At 48.2% G+C, this 27,222-nt stretch overlaps 1 protein-coding gene across 1 annotated transcript; it reads right to left on the reverse strand.

Moving 5' to 3' along the window:
• Positions 1 to 12,529: 12,529 nt before the first annotated feature.
• ST6GAL1 (ST6 beta-galactoside alpha-2,6-sialyltransferase 1) lies at positions 12,530 to 25,783 on the reverse strand. Its single transcript, XM_010225953.2, has 6 exons — positions 25,651 to 25,783; positions 24,287 to 24,926; positions 20,544 to 20,641; positions 16,422 to 16,523; positions 14,697 to 14,871; positions 12,530 to 12,987 (listed from the first exon to the last, which is right to left on the reverse strand). Exons 2-6 carry the CDS (start codon positions 24,882 to 24,884, stop codon positions 12,746 to 12,748), a joined length of 1,215 nt encoding a protein of 404 aa, XP_010224255.2. The 5' UTR covers positions 24,885 to 24,926; positions 25,651 to 25,783; the 3' UTR covers positions 12,530 to 12,745.
• Positions 25,784 to 27,222: the final 1,439 nt, after the last annotated feature.

Consider the following 27,222-nt stretch of genomic DNA (forward strand, 5'->3'; position numbering starts at 1 on the left):
CCCCAGCTCCAGCCATGCCTGGTCTCTGCACTTGCATTCAGGAAACGTCACCTGCCACAGCTGCATAAGTCATCCACAGAGGACAGAAAATAAATCAGACCCGTGAGAGGCACAGAGAGCTCAAAACCCTCCGTGTCCCACGGCTGGCACTGGTGTTCCTGCAGGTCTGGGTTCCCCGAGTCACGTCCACGTCGTTACATCAATGCACGTTACGCACTGCCGTGCGTGCTGTGGAACCACCAAGGGTTTCGGGGCAGGGAAATCCCTTTTGATGGGTCTGGGTCCCAGCACGGCCGAGCCGGGCCCACCCGCGAGACGTCGGCTGCGGTAGGGGCTGCTGGAGGGAATCAAGAGCAACCCCTGTCCCTGGGCTAGCAAACACGGCGCACCGGCCACCACGGAGCCTCCAGCACACGCTTTCCAAGGGTGCTTGGCTATTTTTGAGGACACCAGGAATTTTTTGATTCATGAAATTGCCTCTGAAACGGCTTACTCAGTTTACTCCTGATGTATTCCTGCATTGGGATCGATGTCACAGCTCTGTGACTTCTTGTGCAATTCTTGTATATCTAAGGGTCTGCTCCATCTTCTTACACTCTGCAAATTTGGCTTTGGGACACATCTTTGAGATGGTAAATTGTGCCTGGCTTGTGATAGATTTTTTCTTTTCCAGCAGAAATTATTAGTGAAGCAGAAAAGCTCTAAAACTCTGTCAGCTCAATGCTACTGAAAGCATGAAATGGTAAGAGATGGGAACTTCAGGGCCACATGAAAAATCTTATTCTGAGAAGCAAACAACAAAGTGCAGGGTAATTAATGATGAGGAATTACTTTGGATTGGGTTCCTAATGCTGTTAATAACTTCTAGCACTGCTACCTCGCTCCCATTGCAGTCTGTGGGAAAGTCTTTGGGCTTCCAAAGTCTGACCCTTTGGAAAATCTCTGCTGACATTTCTGCTCCAGCAGGACATGAACGCTGCGGCCTGTGAGCTGGAGAGCGTGCGGAGGCAAACACCAAAATCCTCTGCGGAGAGTGGCCTGAAACTGGAGTGAAGCAGTTTGGAAAAGTGCAGTACCCTGCAGCTATCAATAAGATCCTCACAGTATACATTGCTACCCTTATTTCTTATGCCTAAACAGCACGTTTGGGGCTTTTTTCCCATGCTTTCCTACATAAGTTGTTTGAATAGAGGAAGTCGGAGTGTATTTTGCAGCAGTAATAGCAGGGGGAATAGCTATTGGAGAAATGAGATTGACGGGAGTCAACCTACTCCAGGAGGAATATTTGTAAAATAGTGTAATTCGAACAAGCTTCTAAACCTATTTAGACACTCGAGAGTCTTCAATATTCTAAAGCAAACAGCTTTGCAAAGCTTAGACAGAAGATAAATCCACATCATTGGTATGCAGCAGCACTGGTAGTAACAGCAACAACAAAAACAGACTTTCCAAAAGAGATTCCCCTGTCTCTGTCTACTGCTAGCATTAAATTAGCCAGCTGCAAGAAATGAAATCTAGTCTGGCAGGGGCTGTTATGGAGCAGGCAACGTCATGGAGGCTCAAGGAGGCCACAGACACCAGTTACATGGGCAGGGGAGCAATTGCCAGCACTGGAGGTTTGGTTCTTGCAGGAGCTATGGGAACACTGCTGTGTTCCCCCAGCCACGTCAGCAGCAAACGCATTTAGCCTGCAGTCCAGTGACCGTGTAAAAGGCCTTTTAAGCACATTTGGTTCTATGCAAGATGATAAAACACGAGGCTATGTGGGTCTGCAGCCCCGGGCCGCACACCAGGACCCCAGGAGGGGTCTGGGGCCAGCAGTGCCCTCCGTCCCGTCGCGCAGCCACGCGGCCCCGCGTGTTGCCTTTTGTGTGCTCAGAAACTGCACTGCTCTAGGCAGTGGCTATCTACAAATACACTGATCGACTCATGAGAATTTATCTGATTTTTTTCAAAACTAAACGTTAATATCAACTCAAACTCTGCTTCACTGAAGAACACCTTAAGAGCAGACGAGTGCAGGAGACAAGAGACTGCAGTTAGTGAATTATCTAAATGCACACACAGCCCTAGCTTCTGTAAGCAGCTTTAATTACCCAAAACACGATGTGAAATTGATATTACTATTGCCAGCATAACAAGCAGTATTGTGGGATGCTCAACAAGCAGACAAGGATTTAGTGTTTTCCAATCTGCTGCTCAGCACTTCCAAGGACATAAGAGGAGCTTCCAGCACAGCAGGCTGCAAGGACAAAACCAGCCAAATAACTGGGAAAAAAAAAATCACTCCTAACAAAATTTTCTTTCTTTTTTTTGTGATCAGGAAATAAAACTATGTATCTTTGAAAGCAGATATTTCACTACATGGAGAACCAATCCTCCCTAGCCCCTTGGATAGCTCAAAAGAGATTTGGCCCAGCACTTGGGTGCAAGGACGAAAATGGGATTGAGGGACGAGCTAAACTGGCACGAGAGGAAATCCAACAGTTACAGGCAGCTCTGTTTGCTTTGGCTGTTCCTCTGCTTCATGTAAGCCAGGCACAACACCACGTAAGAGCCAACCTGGGCTCGTGGGCGCTTGGAGCCGCGGGTCCCATCTACTCAGCGGGTTATACATCAAAACGTACTCAGCTCAGCACACAAGAAGGGAAGTTGTTGTTCAAAAATTGCCCATTTTACAGCCCGCTGGCCCATTCTTCAAGAAAGGACAGGGAAGCAGCAAGCGCTCAAGCACAGCTGCATCACGAGGTTCAATTAATAAAACATTCTGCACTTACTAACTCTCTTGGTACCCCCACTGCCCGACCCTGTGTGTTTCCTGCTCCTCAGCACATACCTGTCTTCAAAAACACTTCTGTTGGACAGGACCCTGTGAAGAGCTTTGGAGCTGTTCCTGGGAATAGGCATATGAAGACTTGTAGACTGGAAAGTGTCTGCTTCATTGTGCAAGCACCCACGCTTGAAACCTTGCACATCCATCCACCAAGATTAACTTCAAATATGAAGCCAAAAAAAGGCTAATGGCTAAATGGGATTCAGCTGAACCTGGTGCACCTAACCCGTAAGTACAAAACAATATAACTTACTGCATAGTATTGATAGAAGAAAACAATATGGATAAACACAGTTGGCATGAACTGATAGCTGGTCCCAAAGTTATGGAATACGTAACCGAGTGCTCAGTTCATACTTTCTATCATGATTTCACATGGTTTCGCTGCAGGCGTCGCAGTCAATTTGAGGGAACGGGTGAGAAAACTCCTGCGCCCTTCAAGTCCTTTCCAATCGAGTGGGCTTTATGCCTCCGTTTACCAAGCCAGGGCACATGCAGCCCCCAAGAATGACCAAGGCCTGCAGGGATGCCCAGACAGCTCGCAAGGAAACACTCCCTCTTACTGCTCGGGTGCAAGAGGGGCTGGACAGAAATCCTTGCTTTTGAGAGGCTTCTGCAGAGCTCATAGGAGAGAGAGCAGTTCAGGCCAGTGCAGCTGCCCAGCAGCCTGTTGGGGTGGACTCATCAGTTATCTTCACACGGCAGCGTCCCCAGGCAAAGCTATTTTTAGTGATCAATGTTTTGAGTTGCTATAGTGACCCGTGTCATTCCTCTTCTCCATGGGGCGTACGGCTACTTCCTCCTGCAGACCGTAGGCCACGGTGTGAAAAAGCAGCGCTCTCGGGCCAAGCAACAGCACCACCCTTGAAAGCATTTCTAGCTTTGTCCTTCTTGGCCTCCATTTTCACATGGATAATGGATTTTCTTCTCGCCCCTTTTTCTCTGCAGGCCAGGACACTGCAGCACTGACCTCCTCAGGGGATGTCCTGCAGGAGCATGGCCATGCAACGCGTGCAGCGGGCACAAAGCGGCCTTCAATAACTGAAGTCCCCCATATCCACACCACTATCCTTGCCAAAAATACCCTGGACACACCGCAACCCCCTCTCCTGTGCACAAAATAGACTAACAACCCCCCAGTCTCTGCAAGTAACCTGTAGTTACTAGTCTGGCTCTGTTTGCTCACAGAAGGCAGCTTGACAACACATGAAAGCCAATTCCCTCCTCCCTGCACGTGTTCCAACTTGAGTTGTTACTAGTCCTCTAGATTTGCTCACCTAATATTAGCCTTGTTATCACCCACACAAAGCTTGGCCCCCATCTTGGGGCAAGACAGCAACTTGCAGTGCCTGGGGCTCTATATTTTTATTCTGATTATAGAAAGCTTTGCAAATATTGGAGCTCAAGGACAATCTGGCCTTCACAGGCTTTTCACACAACTCTGAATATGTGAAGTTTCCTTCCAGTCATCTACAAGTTTGGGAATCGCTCAGCCGGGGAGCACTGCACATCCTCCCTCCCTGCTAGTGCTGCTGATTTGATGAACCCCAAGAAGGAAGCTGTCTCAAGCAGCAGCGAGCTCGCAGGTTTCATACCATGGCGTAAAAGGAACATGCTTGCAGCAACATTAAAACTGGCAGTGACACTTCTCACCAAGGTGGTATAAAGCAAAGACTTCCCCAGGTCTTTTCATATTACCAGGATTTTCCAGCTGCCAGCTGAGGCACTGTCAGAGGGAAAGTGGAAAGTTTTGTGGAGAAATCATGAGGAAGGTTTTAGCCAAGGGCTGGTTTGATCGCAATGTACAAGGAAGCTGCAATCTTGTTTTACTCACCACGAGGGAGCAAGGCAGTTTCCCACAACTACTTTGTTTTCCTCGCATTTCTAAAGGATGACAATATTGGTAAGCTCTGTTGATCGCTTGTGAGTCATTTCTTCCCACCCATCGTTGCAGAATTTGCATTGCTGTTCTTGAAGTGACCATCAGCTAGTGTGATTGATGGTTTCTGACTGATTTCAGGAAAAGAATCCAAAGCCTCCCATTTTGGAAGGCGTACAAACCCAACCCAAAACCTCAGGTGTGTCAGAAGCAGCCCCTGTATCTAGGGGACGGTCACGCTCTCGTTACCTTCCCTTGGGCGCCTGCGAGCTCTGTCCCTGCTCACAGAACTTGCTGCTTTACACTAGCACAAGCTTCCTACATGCTCCCACCTCAGATACAACACCAATCGGATCATCTATATTTTGCAGGAAATAAGCTATTTCCCAGCTGTACCTTTGAATGCAAATGCTATAAGAAATGTCCATCAAACGATCCCTTTACACTTGTGCAAAATCTTTAGCTCCGTTGATATCATCAGCAAACCACTAGCCTCAAAACTGAGCCAAACAGTTCCTGAACCTACACAATTTCAGAAGTCTAAATTCAAAATTTTCGCTAGGACAGAGAATTCCAGCTGGAGTAGGAAAACACGGCTGCTAACAGACAGAAGTGAAGGCGGCACTGTGCACCCCTGAGACAAGCACACTGCTTTTGTGAAGCTGTTGGTGTTGGCCATAGTTTCGGATGGATGTGGTTCCATTCACAGGTAACATGATGTTACGTTGAACCATCTGCAACTTGGCGTCAATGTGGTGAACAGAAAAGGGCCAAGTTCACTGGAGGAAGTAAGCATCACCAAACTGCCTCCTCGTTAACACAAAAAATAAAAGAGGGATCGTCACCTGGATGCAAGGAGAGCCTGGCCTCCCCTAGTCAGCTGAGATGCTCCACTTTCCCAGAACTGCCTCCCTAATGAAAGGGCACAACAGCTTGACCCAGCTGCAAGTCTCCAGCACCCTAACCTGCAGCTATAATTAAGGAAAAAAAGCAAAGATCGTGACAAGCTCAAAGGATGCCACTAATGGCAGTGCCCTCGCCACGTCCCTTCTGATGCCGCCAAGAGATGGAATTTCCCCATTGCTTTTGGTCAGACAGCTCCAATGCTAGACACCGTTACCATCTTGTCATCAGCGAGATCAAAGCCTGCTACTCACACGTAACGAACCCTTGCAAAACAATTTCCCAGCTATGAGATTAAAGCCTAAAGTGCTTTAGAAGACAAAGGCATTGGAAAAGGATCAAGTGATTAGGGTTCATTCAGATGTCACACTTGTGATCTTAACGTGCTAAAAACACAGCAAGTGCCAGCCACAAAGTATTCTAGCAATAGTTGCTGTGATCCCAAAAGGAAAACACAGTTGCAGAGGAAACACGGGAGGAATGATTACAGAGGATCTGGTTACACTCGCTAAATTATCGGCCAACATAGTTACACGGTCCTAAGTGCATAAACAACATGGCAAGAATTTCGGGAGGTATTAAAAGTATAAAAATAAGACACAAAACCAGACTATTCAAGGGACAAACAATTCCATTTTATGATAAGAACATGGAATAGATTTACACAGATAGTTACCAATAACAATGGAAAGTGTCCCAAACAAATATTTCCATGAAAGCAATGTTGAAGAGTACTTTCTTAAACCCTTGGCTACATTATGGCCAGTTCAATCACCCCTATGTACTGTGTTGGCTGCATAAGGATTCGCACCTCAGCTATATCAGGCTTAATAGGAATAAATAAGTAGGAATAATTAAGAAACCAGCTGATGTCACAGATCAGGGGATACAGGCCCCATTCTCAATGACTGCTCTCCTACCACAGCTCCTTCTGCTACATCCTCACCCCTCCTCAACCCTGCTCTGCATTAAATTTTTTTTCTTCCTTTTTTAAACATCTGTTGTGGTTGTTTCAGAACAACCCAGTCACCAAGCAGGGAACAATTAGTTGGCTTTAGCTTGGGAAACTGCTTGGTTTTGGCAGTTGATTTACATCAAACTGGAGTGACTCACACATGGAGGAAGAAGATGCTATCTTGCACACCTACACACGCCAAATGTCATGAGCAACTTGAGGCATTTCAGCAGGTCTTCTACAAAGCCAGGATCTCCTGTTTCTTCTTGTTTATTTTTGCTCAGCTTGATTGTGGACGGCTGTCTCCATTGATCCCAACAGGAATGCCTGCTCCATTAGAAGATTTGGAAGATAAAAACCAGGTGCAAGCTAAACATAGATACCATAACTTAGACACCCCTTTGCTTTGTACAATGGCCATGCCATGCTGTAAATCACGTTGCCATTTACCAAGTCAAATTGTAACCTGACCCGTGAAGCTAGCACAGAACCAATCAAAACACATAAAAATGCATGGGAAAGAAGAGTTCTTTCAGATCCTGCAAATCCTGCTCCCGCTGTTGGTGGAGGAGCTCCTGGCAAGGAAGGCTTCTCCAAGGGACCTTCTCATGGCCATGGATGCACAGAGCTGGTCCAAGGGCACGCTACAGTGCTGGAGAAGCAACTCTTGCCGCACTGAAGTCTCTCCTGAGTGCACAGAGGCCAAGTGCTTCCAGGTGCACATGCACTATCAAGCAGAGGTCAGATTTAACTTCCCTCCTGAAGCTTCAAAACCTCAAATCCAACCATGCTGCAAGTTTTTCTGCATGTCAGAAACCAAGAAGGAAATCTCTGTATACAGAGTAAGCCAGGCAGGAAAATGAACTTCTCCAAAATAAGCTGTTCTTGGTCTGGGAGAATACATTTTTTCTCCCCCTAACTTCTTAGAGCACATCAGCTGGAGAAGTGTAGGTGGAAATCCACATTCAGGAACTAAATTAACAGGCTAGTTTTCAAGATGTACAGCTTGAGGGGCACGGGTATTTCCTCCTCTGCCCAGCCACAACCCCCACATGGACATAGCTGTGCTTGAAGGCTTTGGAATAGTTCCCTTGGTATCAACATGGTCAATGCAAGCACATTTTATTAAGAAGCTATATTAAGTCTGTCCAGGGTCCTGCCTCCGTAGTTTGCTTTACATTTGAGTATGAGTATTGAGAGAAAATGAAAAAAGAAAAAGAAAGAAAGAATTGCTTTCCCACATAGCATCCCTGGGTGAAGTTCTCAGGCCTGCCCTATAGACAAGGTCACACTGGGTCTTGTAGGAGCCAAACTCTATTAATCTATAAATAGCCCATGAGAAAAATTTTTGAGTTTAATATTTGTGTGAAAGACACTGAGATCTCAAATATCTCAGCAGAAAGTTTCACAATCTTTTTTTTCCATCGCACATGCTAAGACTGACCTGTAATAACCTCCCAACAACCACTCTTGACAGAGATGAGGATCTCTGCTCGTGGCTCTGTGCTGCCATAACCCAGCCTAAAGACTCCACGTTTGGGCTAAAACAACATGTCCAGCTCAACTGCAGAAAAAAAAACATATATCAAGGTCCAAATGGAGGGGTAACTAGTACACCCTGGTTAGATCAGACTATTGCCTCTCTTTTAGAGAAAAGAATTATGGGCAACTAGTGTTACATGGAAGCCATTGAGGAATTCAGGCCTCTCATCATAGGACAATATAGATAATTAGGGGTTAATATACACATAAAAGCTCAGGAGAACTCAAGCTTCAAAATTTACTGAGAGAGACCAAGGAAATCAATGGACAGCAAAAGCGGTTCATGTGCCCAACATTGCTGGATGGAGACCGTCCAGCGTCACAGAGCTGGAGACCAGCTGGACATGCACCTCACACGTGCTCTGGGATCCACATATCCATAACGTTACTGCACCCACTCAAGAACTGCCAAACCACTACTGCACTGCCAGAGTCACTCATTGAGTCTTCTCTACAAGTAATGCCTAGGGTTTGAAGTATAAAAAGCACAGATAAGAGACTACTGTACTTATTTATGTCAGTTAGAGCGCTTAATCAAGTAAGAAAAACAAGGAAAAAAAGTTTATCTAGAATACTGATCAAAATTAAGCTGGTACAATCAAACTATCTGCCACAACCATCCTGTTTAACAAGATAAAGATGTTTCTTCTTCAGACTGCTTTGAATATCTCAGTTCTAATTAAAAAAGCTTCTATCTGCTTCCTTAAATTCAAGTCCCAATTCATGAAGCCTATACAAATAGCATCAAACCAGAAGGGTTGCCTTGAGTTACAAAACTGGGTTTTCAAGTAGCTGTTGCAGTTGATTGATGGGGTCTTTCTAAAATATCTACAAAATTCTCTAACAGCCAACTGAGCTTAAAACAGAGCTGGCTCCTGAAACCACCTTGCTACTGTCTTTGCAGATGTTTCCCGGGCCAAGCAGGAAAAGCGCTGCAAGATTTTTGCATAAATGGAGAAAAAAATCCACCTTTCAAGGCGGTGCTGCTCCCAGAAGGACACACTGACCTCCAAAGCAGGCAGCGCGCTCGGAGCTGGCACAGGGACAGCGCTCCAAGGTCACTGTGTCTGGGGAAGGACCTGCTCCTCCTTAAACAGCCCCACTATCTGCCAGGGGTTACAGGATCCAAATAAAACACCTTCGGCCAAGTCCCTCTGCTGCTTCCCTCCCTTCCTCCTCCTCTATCTGTTATTACAGCACATGGAAACTGCTCTCAGTGTCACTTTAGCAGTAGGGTAGGGGCTTCCTGTCAGCTCCGGGACCCCTGAGCTTAAAAGCAGCTGCCGTAGGTAGATGCCAATCTGCTTGTTGCTGCTGGCTAATGTACTAAAGAGCATTCAGGAAATGAACACAGCAGAAGATAACTTTAGCACCACGACTGCTGCAGGACTGCATCTTCTTCGGCTTTCACAGAATTATTTTGCAACAAATTGTGTCAAATGTACGTTGTTTTCAGACCATTCCTGGGGGTAGTTTTTCCCTGTTCGCTCTCTGCCTTTGTGAACACTCACGTACACCACCACCCCCCACCAAAACAGAGATTTAAAGGGTTTTTTTTCTTTCAAATGTGCATATTGCTTCAAATTTTTCCCCCTGATTTAGCTGTGTTCATCATACAGTGAACGAAGTTTAACAGCAGAGTGTTAAGTGTGGGAGAAGCTCCAGAAGTGCCTTGCCGCAGGACTCTCCCTTCCCCAAGGTCTCTGCAGCTCCCAACCAGCAACCATTTGCCCACAGACACCCCAGATGGTCACTTCCCGTTCTCACCCAGCTGCCCGCCACAAACAAGCCAGAAACAAGCCCGTCCTGCCCCTGCCTGCCCCTGTTTCCAGAAGGAGCCCAGGTCCGGGGCCGGGAGGGCTGCTCCTCACCACAGACACGCAGCAGACGGGGCCGCCTCCTCAGAGGGCCCCACCGGCCAAGCCCGTTCGCACCGAGCGCCTCAGCGCTGCCTCGTGTCCCCGGGGCCCCTTCCCGCCCTCGGCCACCCCCATGTGCTCACCCCGCCATTATGTCCTCCTTAGGAACGTGAGGAAGGACCCCCTCAACTCCAGCATACACACCTAATATGCCTGCTCTTCCCACCTCTTCTGTAAAAAAAACAAACAAACAAACAAAAAACACGATTTTGCCACTCCTGACGGTGAAAACCCTCCCTCAAAGGAAACACAGCCCAACATTACTCTACCTGTGATACTCTGCCATTATTTGTTTTGCATGGCCTACATATTTTCCAGAGTAGGCATAAGCCCTGCACCAGCTGCACTTACCTCCTCTCTTCAGCTGTGACTGCTACAAGAAAAAAAATGAGCACAGGTGGCTGCTATTACCTAATAAACTCGAAAGTAAAGAGGAAGAAATAGCTGAAGGTGAAGTGTTCAACCCAGATAATCACAGCTCTTTATTGCATGTGGGTACATTGGAGACTGGTCTCTTCTTGTAAAGTGGGTTTATTTATTAAGAGGGAGAAATCCTTTCATTTTATAATACCTTAAGATCACAGTACAGTTTCCATTGCCTTATTAAAAAATAAATAAAGGCATTTAATTGTCAAAAGCTTTCTAGAAGGTTGCAGTTTCCACCAGGAACCGTCACTAGTTTTGCAATATCCGATTTTTCTTTCAAGCAATCTTTTAAAACCTGTATCTGCAAGGCTTTCACAAATGCAAGCAAGGCCACCTGCGTGTCCCCAGAAGGAGACATCTCGACAATGTTTCCTGGATGACCCCACGTCTTCCTGTAACAGACTTGCTGTGCACGAGCAAGCAGAGCTGGGAACAGGGTAGAGGACTGGACAACACCAAGTTTAAAACCAAGGTCAGGACACTTCGGTAGTGATGCCGCAGTGTCCTAGTTCCTCTCCCTTTTCCATTTCTTCCTTTTATTCAGACAACTGTCAGGAGACTTGAATAATTCTTAATGGTCTTCTACTGCATCAAAAAATGACACCATGCCTCATTCCACCATCTCCAGCCTTGCCAGCCTTTCCCTGTATCCTCCACACAATGTTGTGCAACATCTTGCAAGGACTTGGTGCTTCAAATGGCAGCATTATACACGGAGAGAAAACTTGACATCAGAGGCTGTTTCAGGAGAGACTTCAGGAGGCACAAGGCTTGAGCTAGGGCCTGTTACTGCCCAGCAACCTAAAATTGGCTCCTCTGAATACCAGACTCAACTTGCACTTTGTACGAGATCTGTATCTGTGTAGCCAGCACACAAAATAAGAGCTATCACTGGTCTATTTTAAGGTCTGTCATAATTCCTGTAAAAACTCTACATAGAGCACAAGCTGATCAAACACTGGGGGCCTGGCCAAGATTCGTAGCCTCGTGTTGGACACGTTGTGGCCAGGGCAGCACTACCTGACCACGTAACTGAGACAGGAGCGTGCAGCAAGGCAGCCTTACAGCTTGCTCACCCTGCGAAACGGGGCTGCTGCCTGCAGAGGAAACCCGCAGGAGGGCCACGCGCCACCGCGACGGGGGCTGCTGCCTCGTACAGACACGGGAACGCGAACCGCTCCGGCTCCAACGCCGCCTGCTCTAGTGCAAGCCCGCTGTGAGTCTCCGGGGTTCGAGCAGTAGCTACATTGTGCCTCTTTCAGGTCAAAACGGGCCTACAACCTCACAGGATTTATTAAAAACTGAAGAGCTTTTATCAACATGACAAAATGCAGCAGTATGGAGCAGGACTGAGGATGCACGTGCACCTCACACATGCACGGAGCCCCTGGAGGGGCCGCTTCCACCACAGCACCAGAGGGGCACCAAGGCCGTGTACAGTGGCACTGAGGCACCAGCCTGCCTTAGGCTCCCTTTGAGGACGCAAAACAGACATCCCCATTTGGGGAACGTCTTCCCAAAATGCTTCAAAAAGCCTTTTTCCGTACCAAGCAGAACACTCCACTGGAAAAGTAAATGTTCACATAAATTTATTTTATATGATTAAAAAAAAATCAAAGTAAAAAGTTTAAAAATCTCTCACATGAATCACTGAATTGTGAATTGCCTTCCCCTTCATTTGCTAAAGCTACCAGAATGATTTCAGAAGGTCTTAACATTAGAGAGGAAGTTGCCACAGTTGCTCTACCTGTATACAAAATCAAGTATTTTGGACTAAGAGTTTAGCTTATCAGTACCCAGCCTTGACAGTGTTTCCATAAGTTGGCCCTGCTCCGAAGAGCTCCAGGATCTAGCTTTTAAGCTTTTCTTTCTTGTTCTTAAATGGACTAGATTGTCATTTGTCATAATCCCTTTGAGGCAGCCTGACCTGCATCAGTATTTGATCCAGACGCGGTGACCGCTGCTCAGAAAGCATCTCCTGCATTTCGTGTTCCCCTCCGTGGGTGAGATGGTGACATCCATCTGTCAAATGAGCCTGGCTCCACGAGGAGTAACCTCACGCACACCCCCAAACAGACGTACCGCAAGGCCGTAAAGGGCCTAAAGTTCAAGGATTGCACGCAACAGAAGTCTTAAGAGCAGGTGTTGCAATATGGAAGAGCTGTCAAAACACACCAGTGTTGAGACCTAATAAATTCGACAACCCTGATTTAAAAAGTGCTTTTTTTAAAAAAAAAAAAAAAAAAGAAGAAGAAACAAGAGGCCTAACCACAGCACAGACTGATTTGTTAACAGTGTACATTTCGGAAGCCGGGCAAGGTGACTTTCCCGTGCGTGTAGATATCCTCGTCTGTGCCCTGGTTGAGATGCTTCACCAGGTTTTTCTCGAAGAGCAGCGGGTGGTAGGCCCCCATGGTGCAGGCACGGTCGTGGAACTTCTGGTAGTAGTGGCAGATGTCCGTCTGCCGCTTGGAGGGCAGGAATTCATACACGTGCACTTCGTCGCAGAGGGACAGCATGATCACAATGCCTACGAGGGAAGGAAAAGGGACGCCCCCAGTTAAACTCACAGAAGTAGCAAAAACACCTCACTGGGACAAGACATTCAAGTCCTGGCTCAGGCAAGACATTCAAGCAAGAAGCGTCCAAGTCCGATGGGAAAGGTTTCCTTTCTGAAAGTTCAGACCAGAGAGAAAGAAAATAATATGTCTGATGGGGCTATGTTCTCAACTCCCTCTTGCAAAGCAGATGATCAGTCTGACTAAAGTGGGGAATTTACAGAGATGGCCACTGCTACAGGCCAACATTTGAGACTGCTGCCATTTTCCAGGACCTTCACAGAGCCTTGGGTGTCTGCCAGTTGTAAGCTACATTAGCTGATGCAACTTGTCCAACTCAGATCTGCTTGGATAAGCAGAGACCCTCACCCATTCCCATTTGCCTGTAGCTAATACAGAAGATACAAAAGTGATGTTTGCAGATGGTCTCAGTATCAATGCACATAACATTAAACCAGAAAGCTGCTCTTTGAGCTCATCCAGATTCCCCGCGACAGAGCAGTGCTGCCCTCCTGTGTCTTCCAAGAGGCACACTAACCACTGTGGAGTCCACGTCACACACAGCTGTGGCCAGAAAGTTGACAGAAATAAGCAATATTTATTGCCTGCTTAACGAATGTGCAAGAACTACTAAGAACATGACGAGGAAATAGAACCAACATATAACATCTCTTTAAAATTCATGCACTATCTTCAGGAACACTGAATTCATAAGACTTGACTGGAACCTATTTTTGAGGCTGCTTGTTAAATTAAAGTACATTTTAAAAACATTTTCATCCACCTTTTCAGATAACAATTTCCCTCTCCACTGCTCCTTCCAAGAAACCCACGGTGGCAAGCCAGAATCTGGCTTTGTTCCCTTGTGTCCATTGCGGTCACTTCTTCCAAATAGGGCCTAAGTTGGCCCAAAGTTAAGTCACAGAGGAACTTGTTGTCACTACTGGGCCAGAGCCCTGCCTTTGAGCCCCTGCTTCAGTTCTCAGTGATTATGTTCCTGCAATCAGTGACTGTACTGTTATGCTGTTGTCTTGCACGCATCCAAGAAAGGATGTAACATGTGATAGGCAAGATCTAAGAAGAAAACTAGAAGTTTAGTTGGCAGAAATAGGAAGTTCCTCTGTTTACACACATGTCCACATGTGTCACAAGACAGGAGTAGAGCAATGGCTGAAGTACAGCACTCCAGGAGGCCTGTGAACAAGACCACGGCACTATGTTCTCATTTCAGATACCTGTTGGTCCCAAGGAGTTCTCTCCTCTTCATTTAGCTGACGATGACATTTGCCTTCCAACAGGAAGGAAAAGCTTTGCAACAGCAGGATGTAAAATGAGCTGCTTTTTGGAGAGGCTGAATTTAGCATGCTGACAAGCAAGATCAGCATGCTGAGTAAGGGGGGACTGACCTTGCCAGGGTGACTCTTCTGTTTGATCAGCCCCAACACTCCATTATGTCTTTAACTACATACACAGCTGGTAAACACCTAGGTTTCATCTGCAGCAGACTGCTTAATTTAACACAACTGAGCTGCTACTTTTAACACAGGAAGCTTGGTTTCTGGCATGAGACTGCATAAGCAACTTTGATAAGCTCTTTGGCTTCGAACAACATAAACCCAGGGCTGTCTTTAAAACAAGCACAGTGTTCCTGGGCAGGCAGTGGCGAGGGTTATTGTCTCACCAAGCATTCCCGAAGAAGGTGGATTCGGCTGAATGTGCTCCAGGGAATTCTCCTGCAGAATATCCCAGAGTTGCCACTGCATTTTGGGATTCAGGATGTAAAAGGGCTGCTCTGGATGTTTAATCCGATACCGCTTGTAGTTTTCAAAGAATTTGTAGTCTGGTTTTCTGTACCACTGGAAAAAAAAAGAAAGAGAAAGTCAGAGCCTTTTATTTCCCATGATCAATATTATATAAGATGGCTTAAGATGACCTAAGCTCCTGCTGCCGCCAAGGAGGAAGCCCATCTCTGCACGCACACACACACACACTTGTGCTCTCGCTTCCTCCCATATCTGCTCTTCAAATTAGCAAGGTGACTCGCCTTGGCAAAGAGAGCAAGAGGAACCAAAACTCCTCTCTTTGGCAGTGAGGGACCATTAAATGAGCTGAGCCTCACATAGGCTTAACCGCCGCTCTCGTTTTGTTAGAAACATCAGCCCCATTTCTGCATTTTCCCCACGCATCACACGCCCTGTCCTGCAGCTGGCTCCTCTCTGACCAGAGCCCACAGCTGCATCGACACAACTGTGGGCAACTGTGCTGTGAGCTGGACCAAGCAATGGGTCGGTCTCAACGATAAATAAATAGATACATAAATGAAATCTGGAAATAAAGCTTGAACCAGATGAGTTGCCTGATCAGGCTGACCATACAGCCACTGCAACCACAGAGAGGGTACCAAACAGCAAGATGAAAGACTTGAAAACGTACCACCAGCAGGAAAACAAACAAATAATAAAAAACAGTCCAAAGCCCAAGCCCACCCACCGCGGACGAGGAGATACGCTCAGCAGTCTGCCTGACATGCCATCAGAGTCCTTGCCCCAGGCCTCTCGCAGTACCAAGCATCCTGTTTGGATACAGGTGTCATCAGCACAGCCTTACAGAACAGGCTGAACTGATTTGCACCGCACAACACTTCCACTTTCAGTAAAAACACTGAGGAAGGGTTTATCTTTTCTTAAAGCCCTCTAGAGATTTTTTTCCCCCTATGCTAAAAATATGTCATCCCCATTTAACTCGCTCTTAAACACAGGGTGCAAGCACCTTGTGTCTCCTGGAAATGTGGAACTAGATGCAAGGACAAGTGCGGGTGAGAAATCGAGATGGCAGCCCAGGGAGAAGACTCACCAAGATCTCCTGGGCATGGAAAGAGCCTGGACTCAAGGCAGGGATCAAGGCCTACTCGCTTGGCTGTGCTCGCCCTGGCTCAGCCTCTGCCATATCACTTACTGCGTAACACCCTGCGCGCTCAGAGAGCAAAGGCAGCTCTAGAGGGATGCAACACCCACAGGTGAGAACCTAGCTGACGGGGAGACACATCCACCGGAATCTTGAAGGGGTTTCTGAATCCTTCCATAATGCATCGAGTACCTCTCACGTCTGGCTAGTGTCTTTAGGTACCCAAGCATCTGCTGACAACAACCCTTAAAGCAACAGGCAGAAAGAAGAGCTCAGTTGTCCCCTGTGAGTTTGCAGCGGCTGCAGCCAGCCGGGGTCCCCTAGTTGTGGTGTCAGCCCTGGGAAAGTGGCGGTGGGGACACATCCCCAGGCCCGCGTCAGTGATCGAGGGCTGCAGCTTGGACACGCGCGCGCGGCGGGTGTTTGCAGAGGTACCTACAGGAACAGCCGCGAACACTGCACCCGTACAGCGGGTACGTTTGGGGCACGAACGCAGCCTTACCTCACCCACGTCGGCGTGATACGGCGCCGGGTCCCACACGATCAAGGTTCCAGTGTTATAGAGCGCGTCTGTCAGGAACTGCTGCTCCTCCACAGTCACCAGCTTGAACAACAACGACAGATACGTACACACAGGTTGGGCCTGCTGCCGAGCAAGCAGGAGCAGTAAAACATCCCCGAATTCCGCTGCTGGCCCTGGGCTGGCCCCAGCACACGGATGAGCCCGGCACCGGAGCCGCGAGCCCGCGGGTGACAAACTGCCCCGCCAGCCCCGAGCACAACGAGCTTTCCATGATAAACAAAATGAGATGACAAAAATAGTTTAAAAATAAATAAATAAAACAAGGTAAGACATCCTGTATGCCTTAGATTCCTCTGGACACAAGAAGCATGGCTCTTTACACCCCTGGCTAATTCTGGTTCGCAGAAGAAAGTAAACAGAGCCAGAATCAAGTGAGAAGGGGTTGGTCCCCTGCCATCCCCTCCCATAAACACAGCCCATACAGACACAGCTTGCAAACATCTGCTTAAGAGAAGCACTGCTATCAAAAATCAACTCCCTCCTTGTCCTGGTTTTCTCCTAGCATCTAAGAGCCAGGCAATTTATCCCTAAGCGCTCAGGGTGCCCCTAGCAGCCAAGCGCTTTCCCGGCCGGCCCAGATGTGCACGGTCCCCTGCACATCTGCTCTCAATTCCCAAGGATTAGCCCTGGCCACGGGGACCCCGCACGGCTTCATTTCCTCCCGGCAGTTGGAGTATCTGGGTCGCTGCGGCGATGCAGGACGCGCACTCCGGCCACGGGAGCACCGCGCCAGCGCGGAAACAGGGTGGGCAGCACCGGCATCCCCTTTGCATTCCCTTGGTTCTATTTAAAGGCTAGAAACCTTTCAGGAACTTTTCCTGGAAAAAAATAAAGGAAAAAAAAAAAGTACTGATGGGAAAGGAGGCCTCAAAGGATATGGAGCATTAACCATCAGAGAAAGAAAGTTACAAGGAAAGGCAGACCAAGTACAAGCAGGCTGAGTTAGCAGAGGTACCCTGAGAGCTGCCCACAGCAGAGGAGCAAGAAATGGGGCGGATCTTTGTAGCATCAGTTTAGTTACCAAGCTGCTCGAGTACCTTGGTTAAGTGACTATCTGGCTCACCGGATACCATTAGTGCCCATTTGTTCTGCTTAATAGCGTGATAGAGTCTCGCCAAGTAGTTAAATGACATTCAGATTGCAACCTCGCTCATTTGTCTTGCCCAGCTGTTCTGATCCTAATCAGTTAAGTAATTCATGGGTTTCCTGGTTGGACCTGGGTATTTAAATAATTCGCTGTTTAGCAAACACGTAGCTAATGCAGCACCTGCCTTCCCACTGCGTTTACTGCCTGTACCAGACGTGCTCCCGTACCCTGCTCCTGCAATCCCTGACCTACAATCCAAACGGGGGCCCCTTTCCCACCACTACCTCACTATTTCCTCTTGCTTCCTCCAGAAAGGAACACAGCCCAGCTGGGCATGTGCCCCATTGAGCCACGCAGGGCTGAAAGTGGGGCTGGAGGAACCAGATATCTGCCGAGAGGCTCCCAGTGCTACGTAACGGTGCCTCCTTGCCTGCCCCTGACATCTCCAGCCTTATTTCTGCAAGATGCAAATGCTGTCCCAGAGCAGGTCTGTCTTGCATTAGACTGCAAGAAAAAATGCCATTAGAAGAGGCAATACAGACTCACCAGGAAAGATCAAAGGAAATGAGCAAGACAATGCTGAAGAACTTCTTTATTTAGGCACACTTGCAGGCCTAAACTAACTACCAAGATTCTCCTTGAATACAGAACCTCAAATTCCTTCTTCTAGTACCAGTCTATTAACATTTCCCTTTAAACACAGATGCAGAAGGTGCCCCGCTACTGCTAAAGCCATTTCCCCCCACCCCAACATTTGCTAGAGACTGGTCAGCAACTGGGAACTATTCCCTATCTGTTTGGTTTTGCTCAGTACATAAAGTTACATTAAAATAGTTGTTAAACAGCTTTGGTCTCCTGGCTGCACGTGCCACAGGGATAGTATTTAACACAGGCTGGTTTAGATTCAGGATATCTTGTTTTCTTCATTTTAGTAATAGCTTGATCAATAATAGGAGTCAACAGAAGAAGAGCCAATACATACACCCATCTTTGCTCCCAGTGACCACTTCCAACATGAGAAAAGCCAACTCCACAACAAGAACAAGTCACAAATGTACTAAATACATCCTGCCCATCCAACTGTAATTACAGTTTTATTCTTCTCACTGTGCAAATAACCCTGGCATAGTGCAGCTCACACATATTTTCACCAGTAAATGACTTTATACCACAATAAGGTTTGGCTATCGCTCTTTCTTCAGAGACTTTTCTGAAGCACTAACTAACCTATCTGACTTTGTAAGGGTACACACAGAGGGAAAAATACAGCATGGAAAGGTCAAAAAGGGCAGAGGAAGAAGTATGATAACAGCCAGATGTCTGCCAAGAAGAGATTACTTCAGAAGGAACAAGCTTCTGACTGCTGTGCCACCTCCGAACGCTGCGTTAGCCCAGGGGAATGGAGACGTGTAGAGCAGCCAAGCAGAGCACCACAGCGGGAGGAGAGGGCAAGAGCCAGGAGGAGGAGCAGATAGCAGGAGGGTTTGTACAAGGAGCAGGAAGGTCCTTTAAGAGAAACCAGACTTGCAAGGGGAACTGGCTGAAAGCCAGTCGGGCACTGGCTCCACATCTTTCCCTCAAAACGGATGGCCAAGGTCCTGCTGCTGCTTTGGGAAGCTTCAAACCTCGTTCCACAGCAGCACCCACCGGCCCCATCAGACAGGGTGGACAAGACACTTAGACACCTAGAGATGTCAGCTTTGGGACGAGCAAAGCCGCCCACCTCACCACTGCCACAGTTTCTGTCCCTCCTCTTTCCCCTGTCATCTTCCTCCTCCATGGTCCCACCACCGTCCATCCCTGTTTCTGGGTTTCTCTGCACTGCAACGCTGCAGCAGTTTTGACCCAAGCGACTTGACTCTATTTTGTATTTTACTCTCCCCTTCCTTTCTCTCAGCAGCACAAACTATTGAGATTTACGTTTGAAAATTTCTCCAGAACAACAACAACAAAAGGACAAGCACTGTAAGTGCAACAGCTGCATGGAAGTAGGACATAAACAGTCTCCTAGACTGTGCCTAGGAGAGCAAGGGTCTGTGTGGTGGGCTTTCCCTAGCCCCTGAACACGTAGTCTACTATCCCTGACACTGCACTGCTGAACTGGGCTCTTAAAAACTGACGAAGTGCCTCAAAGCCTGCTGAAGTCAAAAGCTGGATCAGCACAGAGTGCCTCACCTCGAGGAAAAGCTCTCAAAGAGCCTGGGAAAACCGCACTTCGGAAGCGCTCTCTTGCATTAACAAGTGCTTTCTGCCATGCTCTGCTCCAAGGCCCTGGAGGGACAGGGGACACCAAAGAGCTCATACACCTGGCCCCGTGCAGGCTACGGCAGATAGGGCCAGGTATCTGCAGGATTTAACAACCCTGGTTAATGTGCTATCCACAGGCACAACAGGGCCTATTGTGCAAAGCAGAGGTATTTTCTTTTTTAAAAGCAAACGAAGACCTTTGGGACTTCACACCCGTCACTGGGACAGGTACAACTCACCTCTTGAGACATTTAGTTTGCTTGCCTGCTGGTGCCCTGCATGCCCACAGGGCAGAAGCAAGCACACAACCGGCCTTCGTAAACTTGGAAAGAGGATTTTGGCCAGCCAAAAGTTGCAGTAAATGGCAAACACGATAATGCAGACTAGCCAGCACACAGCAATTTCACTGCAGTGACCTCAGCACACATTTCAGCTACGGGAGAAAGATTTGTGTGCTATTGCCCTTCGCAGGGGAGGTCAGAGTCCCATCCTATACATATCTATACACAGGGAAAAGCAAAATTACACACAAACTCTTATTTTCCCCAACTTCACTTTAAAGAAGTCCTAGTGGCAGACGAGCAGCAGCTTTCAGTGTGCGGAGGCGGGTGCTGCCAGCCCAGGCTGCCACTCATTCCCAGCAGACAGGGGGGATGCACAGAGCTCTGCCGAGCTCCGTCCCTTCCGCAGGCATCAGGCAGACCCACCTGGGAGTTAACAAGACGAACTGTTGTCTTCTCCCCCACATCTTCGTGAAATCCCTTGGTAGGAGCCCCGTTAAACCGTAAGACGGCATCGTGGCTGTCTGAAAGCAAAAAAAAAAAAAAATAATTTTTTTTTTTCTTCTGAGATACAAGAGCTACATGCAGCAAGTTACTTCTCTGGATTTCCAATACAACCTGGCTATCCACAGAAGACTTCCCATGCAACTACTGGAACTACCAAGCCAGGCCCTGTGTTAGAAGCTCTTGGCCTAACTCCACGAGCAATATTTTTAAATTTGCTTTTTAAAAATACCACCTGCTCACAAGTTGCGAGCACAGCCCTAACACCCACAGCGCACAGAGGAGCGCACGTCCCTCTCCCTCTCCTGCCTTCCTCCCCCTCTACTCCGCTCTGGTAGTTACTCCGCGCTGGAGTAACTGGGTGCAGCTCTGGGCTCGCCAGCACACGAGGGACGTGGAGCTGCTAGAGAGGCTCCAGGGTAGAGCAACAAAGGTGCTTAAGGGACTGGAGCATCTATCATATGAGGAAAGGCTAAGCGAGCTGGGCCCGTTTGCGCCAAGCTTTGGGACCCGCTGCCCTCTCCGCTGCTGGCATCGCCCCGGCTCCCTCCTCTGCACCCACAGTCACCCACGGTGCTGGTGGGGCACCCATGGCTCAGCTCCGAGGTGCTGCTGCCCTGGCAGGAAGGGTGCACGTGCCCTTCACTCTGCTCCAGACCTGCTGCCTGAACTCGCATAGGAGACCACGGGGACCCACCTGCTGACACCCTCACCCTCCCTGTGCTCATGTGATGGATGCATCAACCGCAGCTTGTTCCGCCTGCTGCTGATGGCAGTGGAGAGGATCAGACGGTGCAAAACTGCTTGGGCTGCCCCCAAACCAGCTGTGGAACAGCCTGACCAACATCTTGACCGTTTTGAGGAAGAAAGGGGCGATCACACGAGCAGTTCTGGAGGAACAGTAACTGCTTGCAGAGAGGACTTGTTCCTCAGCTGCTCACTCTCACGGACAAGCGGATCTTGTTTAGGGTCCTCTCAAAGCAGCACACAAAAGCCAGAAGAGCAACGTTTCCAAATACAAACGGTGTCCGCATTGAGAAGTCGTGTGGCTACCGTTACAGATCCTCAATCCCACATCCCACCTTTCACCTGTCAGTGCAGCACAGCCACACACTTGGAGCCAGAAACCAAGCATCCTTAGGTCCTAAATTTATGCTTTAAAGCCTATTTACTGCCTGCCACGTGATGAGCACTGCGCCGAGCCCAGTGCAGGCAGAGCACCCAACTCTCAGCATTGTCCCCATCAAATCCATGGGCACTGAAGGAGACTGTGATTCACCGGTGATGGAGATAAGGAGCTGCCTCTTCCCCTCCACCCTATGAGCCTTCTTCATTGACTAATTGTGCATTTCATTTCCTTAAGCAATCATGGCAATTACGCACAGCAAATATTTCTCAGGCCTTTAAGCAATAACAGTTCAGTAGCTCGCTGTGCTCACCCAGGCCTCAGCAAACACTCAATTTTCCACATGTCTGATTTAATACCTTTTTGACAACTTCCTCCAACACAGCTATACCTTTCTCTATATGGAAATAGCTTAGGAAAAAAAAAAAAGTAAGTGCCCAACCCTATACACACCACGCACCCAGCTCAAGGGGTTGTAATAAGACAAGTCTCTAGGTTTTAAGTGGTTGTAGCTTTGCAGTCTTTCAGCCAAAAGGCAATGTGGCCAGGGACATCAGCAAGAGTTAATGGAAAAAAACATTTGGCACATTAGACAACAACCTCTTAAGACTTCATCCATGGTGATATGGGGCAAACTGGTGCTTTGGTTTAAAACACGGTCACAGAAACTGGCTGCAGGGACAAAGATACTGCCTCAGCACATAACACCTTCTGGCAACTCAAGTATTGAATCCAGCACTTTAAAGAATGGAATTACAACACACTTAAAAAGAACAGACAAAAATAAAAATAAAAACAAAAATCTATGAAAAAAAATCCCAACATCTGAAGATCCTGAAAGGATCCTGCTTTGGAGGCGCAAGCAGGAGTCTCACAGCAACAAGCAGGAGTCTATCGAAGGTGCCTTTGCAATCAAGGCAGCCGTGTCACACCTGTGTCACTATGATTGAAACCAAAAAGATCTGGGTCACTTCTGGAGAAACCTTTAGCTATTCAACTTCAAGGGGCACCTCACCTCATCAATCCAAAACAGCCGCTCAGAGAAAAAGTCATGACCGACTTCCCAACCTTGACCTACCCAGCCTCAAATGCTCTAAGAAGCCTCTATGTTTGACTAGGTTAATCACCTCTCAGCCGTCAGTTTTGCCACAATCTCCCTCCTGGTTAATATTGCCACTGTTTTTCATAGCATCTATCATAGTATCTTAACGCCCTTCGGAGACTGTTCAACCTCATTCCAGCACCCTCTAAAGCTTCTCCTGTAGTTATCCCTGCCTTGGAGCAAGGGACGGTCTTGCCCTGATGGTTAAAGTGCCTCCTGTTCTGCAGGTTCAGTCGGGAAGCAGGTGGCTCTGAAGCAGCAAGGTAGCTTCATCGCAGGTACTTCAGCATGGTCCTGTGGGCAGGAGCTGAACTTTGCTGCTCTAACAGCAGCGAGGACACCCACCCGAATCAAAGTTGAAGGAACATCTTGCACAGCCACCTCTGCAGTGCTGAGAGACATATTGCTAGAGCTGTGACCCAGAAAACCTGCAGCAGCAGTAGGCCACCTTATACCATTTAGCACATCGAGGTGACAGTGTGGACCTTGGCCTCTGGGCCACCCAAACTCAGCTGCTGCCTCACGGCTTGGGACGAGTACCCTGCAGTGCCACTCTTGAGACCCATGATCAAACCAACAGCATCACTTCCATGCTTGGAAGTGGGGGCCAGCCACCCATGCTTAAACCAGGGTCAGCCTCAGCAGACCGTGTCCAGTTGGGTTTTCAAGCATCTCCAGAGGCCTTTCCCTTCAGTGTTTTCCTTGACTTCATTCTCTGAAGAATGTTTTCCTGCTGAGAAGTTGCTGGCCTGTCACAGATGAGAGCCCTGGCCATTACTCAACGCACCCCACACCCTCTCCAGGAACAAACACAAGTCATTTTCCTAACTTCCCATATCTGCTGTATCTAATGTCAACACAAACACAAGAACGGGAAGATTTCACAGGTGTAAACTATTCAGTTGGAAATACCGACACGTAAATTAAGTCCTCTCAACCCACCCCCTTCAACATCCCTGGGGCTTGCCTAACTTGGGTAAATATTTGTTTCCCTTATGAAGGAGGAAAGAGTTATAACACAGCCAAAGCTTCACAAGTTTCCAGAGCTGAAACTGCAACTTCTTTGTTCTAAAATCCATTTTATTTTTATCACTGAGATACAGTTCCTGTCACCTGGAGTTGATTATGAGAGCCGTTATGGCCACATTTAGCCCCAGGTCTAGCCCTTCAAAGGTGCCGTGATCTAGGGCACCGTGAGACAGTGTCACAGCATGATGGAGCCTCAGAGAGAAGGGTAGTACCTAATTACTCCCATCCCTTCCTGAGCTACAATGTTCATTAACTGCAGGGAAGTTTAGATGATATTTTAACTTATTTAAACACCTCTGTGACTAAAGTCAAGACTTACCAGCAAGAGGGTGATCATTGGCCCCCTCCTGTTCAGGGTAAGGTTTAAAACAATGCTAGCTGACTTCATTCTAACAGAAAAGTACCAACCTATTTCTGGTCCCAAATGAGATGATTTCAGAGACCCTGCTGAGGACACAACAGCACAGCGTCCCAGGCGGCCCACGGTTTCATTGAGGCTTTTCCTTGGTAGGAACGGCTGCCACGCAGAGGTATTGAATGGATCATCTGATCCCTGTATCATGGTCACGTTCACCCTGTCCCGCAGCTCGCAGAGCAGCTTCTCTGGGCTGAGCTTAGCAGCGTTCCTCTTCCCGCTGTAGGTCACGTTGTACTTGTTCATGGACAAGTAGTTCTTTCTGACCTTCTGCAGCCTGGGGATGAGGTTCTTGGATGAACTGTCCTTATCCCACACCTTCACAGTGTCTGCTGTTTTCTTGGGCATTGACACAGAGGCCATGCCCTTTACCTTATTCTGGTTACTGAGCAAAGCTGCTCCATGGAAGAAGCCCTGTGATTTAACTGCGGTCCATTTGCCCAAAGTCCTGGGAACCTGCAAATCCTCACTGTCAGTCTTGAAGGGAACATAGTAGCTCCTCCTCGTCTCTCTCCACAGGCAAACTGTCAGAGCGACCAGCAGCACCACAAGGATACACGTACATTTTTTCAGCACATTGATGTGAACCATAGTGTACGGTGCATCCGAAGGGGACAGGGCATGAAGCTGGTCCTGGGAAGAAGGAACACATTTGGGTCAAAGGTGGGAAAGTCTCCGTTTCGCTTTCGTTTACCTCCCATTGCAGCCAGTCTAAACCCCACATTCCACCACTGGCATTTCCAGCACTCAGCTTCCACTTGGCCACAGGCACACACACTAGCAGAGGTGATGTTTGCAAATAATGAAGCATCTAAATGTGAGGAAGAAGAAAAAAAAAATGAGTTCATGAACACTGGGAGTTTCACCAGCTCAGTGCTGATACATCTGGTGACTTCATAGGAAACTTCTGCAAATCTGCAGCGGGCTGAGGCACTCCCAATGAGAAATCTCATTAAATAGCTGCCGGGAGCCAATTAACCCACAGAAGAATTTGGGTGTATTTGGGCTTCATAACTGTGCTTTGATAAATATTTTTTTCTAGGATATATTACCCTGAAAAAGCAAAGCAAGAACCTGACCTCACGTAGGTAGACGGTTCCAACTCCCAACAGAAAACTCTTTGGAAAATAGCCAGTCTTCAGTTCCCCCCACATGCCTCTCCAGCAATGCTGTACTCCCTAGTGAGAAGGGCTGAAATGAACTACAGCCTTGCAGTGCTCAGCAGATAGGTCAAAATACGCAGACGGCTGCACCTCCTAGACAGGCACCAGCAGCAACACCCCTCGAACAAGCCATCGCAAGCAAGCTGTGCTCCCCTGTGATGCTATGGAACCACTGGAGTGCCAACATATAGTACCTGTTGGATAAAGCAGCAGCTTTCCAGCTCAAGTCATTTTTGGCTGCTTGCAAGTTTTCTTCCAACGGTTAAAGCAGGATATCCCAAAGTACAACAGCTTGGAGACTTACGGAATAGTTCAAGAAACACCTGCAAAGGAAGAGAGAGAGAGAAAAAATGTTATTAGAGAAGAAACACACTGTCTTGGAGATAAACAAATATTACATAGGATAGGTACTGTATCTGCACAAACGCCTGCCCAGAAAGAATGCCTCAAGTTTTGCTTACAACAGTGGCCTTCCTTGGTGGCCAGAAATCCCATCTCAACTAGCCAGTCACTTGTCTGCTCGCTGCTCCCCCAAGGCCGGTGGCCTCCTTGGTGGAGAAGGCTCCTACCAGTGGGAGATGTCCCTCATACAGTGAAGCAAAAATCCCAGCACACAGGGAAGGAAAAAGCCACATTTTCCTACAGCAGGCTTTCCTGCCCACGCTTCAGCGTGCCACACAGTCCCCTCCAAAGCAGTGGCAGAGACACATCCTCCTTCTCTGGAGCAAGTAAGAGCGAGTGCTATGGAAAAGCTTCTTTACTGCACAATGTTTTATCCACAGGTCCTCTCAAAATACTGCCCACACCAATGTATTTTAAGCTTCAGAGCTGCTTTAGAAGAGCAGGAAAGGAAATGCAGTAAGAGAAGGGGAGATTTCGGCCGGTGCTGCACAGGCGAGGGGCAGCTGGTCCTTGTGTCTGCAGGACCCCGAGTCAGCATGGTGCCACATACACCAAAACACAGATGCCCAGTTCACTGGATTAAGTCCTAAATTATTGAAGTCCTAACGCTGATTACTTAAGTTTTCTTTATCTGTATCAAGACACGCATCCTGGTGTCTCCCAGAGCAACACACGGACAAAAAGCAAACATCCTTCCATCCTCACTTCATAAGCTACAGAGAAGATTAAAGTAGCACCAATAATGCTAGTTCTCTCTGAAGCAACTTCCCTTTCCTTGGCAGATCATCCTGGCTTTCTGCTCGCTTGGGAAGCCGGTGCTAGAAAGACGCCCTTCAGCCCTTCACCAGCTTCCGTACGGGCAGCAGGCGAGGAAGGGGCGCACGGGAGGCCACGGGGCTTCACAGCCCTGTCCCCGAGCAGCTCCCGCACGGTTCCCCATCCATCCACAGCTCCCGTCCTGCAGTGGGTTCTCCAGGGCTCCCTTCCCTGCCTCTCCCTTCCCGCCGTCCCGGCTCTCCCAGGGCATCCTCACCCACGGAAGGGCCCGGCCAAGGCAGGAGCGCACGGCAGCCCGTCTGCCGAGCGGGACACGCTGCATCCCACGGCCCAGGCAGAGCCTGCAAGGAAACCAGCCCCACGTGCAGCTCCTCAAGGGCCTGCTGTTTGCAAGCGAGGAGGAGAGACGCTGAGGAAGAGCTGTCCAACCTCTGCGGCAGGTTTCTAGCGTAAGAACCAGAGCCCTCCCTGTGAGCAGGCTGCGTGCAGGCCCCTCGGGCTGAATCTATCCATGCCCTCCTTCCTCACCCCAAATGACAAGGTCTTGTTTGGAAGGCCGAGCTGGAGCCCCGAGCCATTTCTCATCG

This window comes from Tinamus guttatus, unplaced genomic scaffold (genome assembly GCF_059628265.1).
Source record: "Tinamus guttatus ecotype Peru unplaced genomic scaffold, ASM5962826v1 Tinamus_guttatus_pri_ptg000364l, whole genome shotgun sequence".
NCBI classification, from domain to species: Eukaryota; Metazoa; Chordata; class Aves; order Tinamiformes; family Tinamidae; genus Tinamus; species Tinamus guttatus.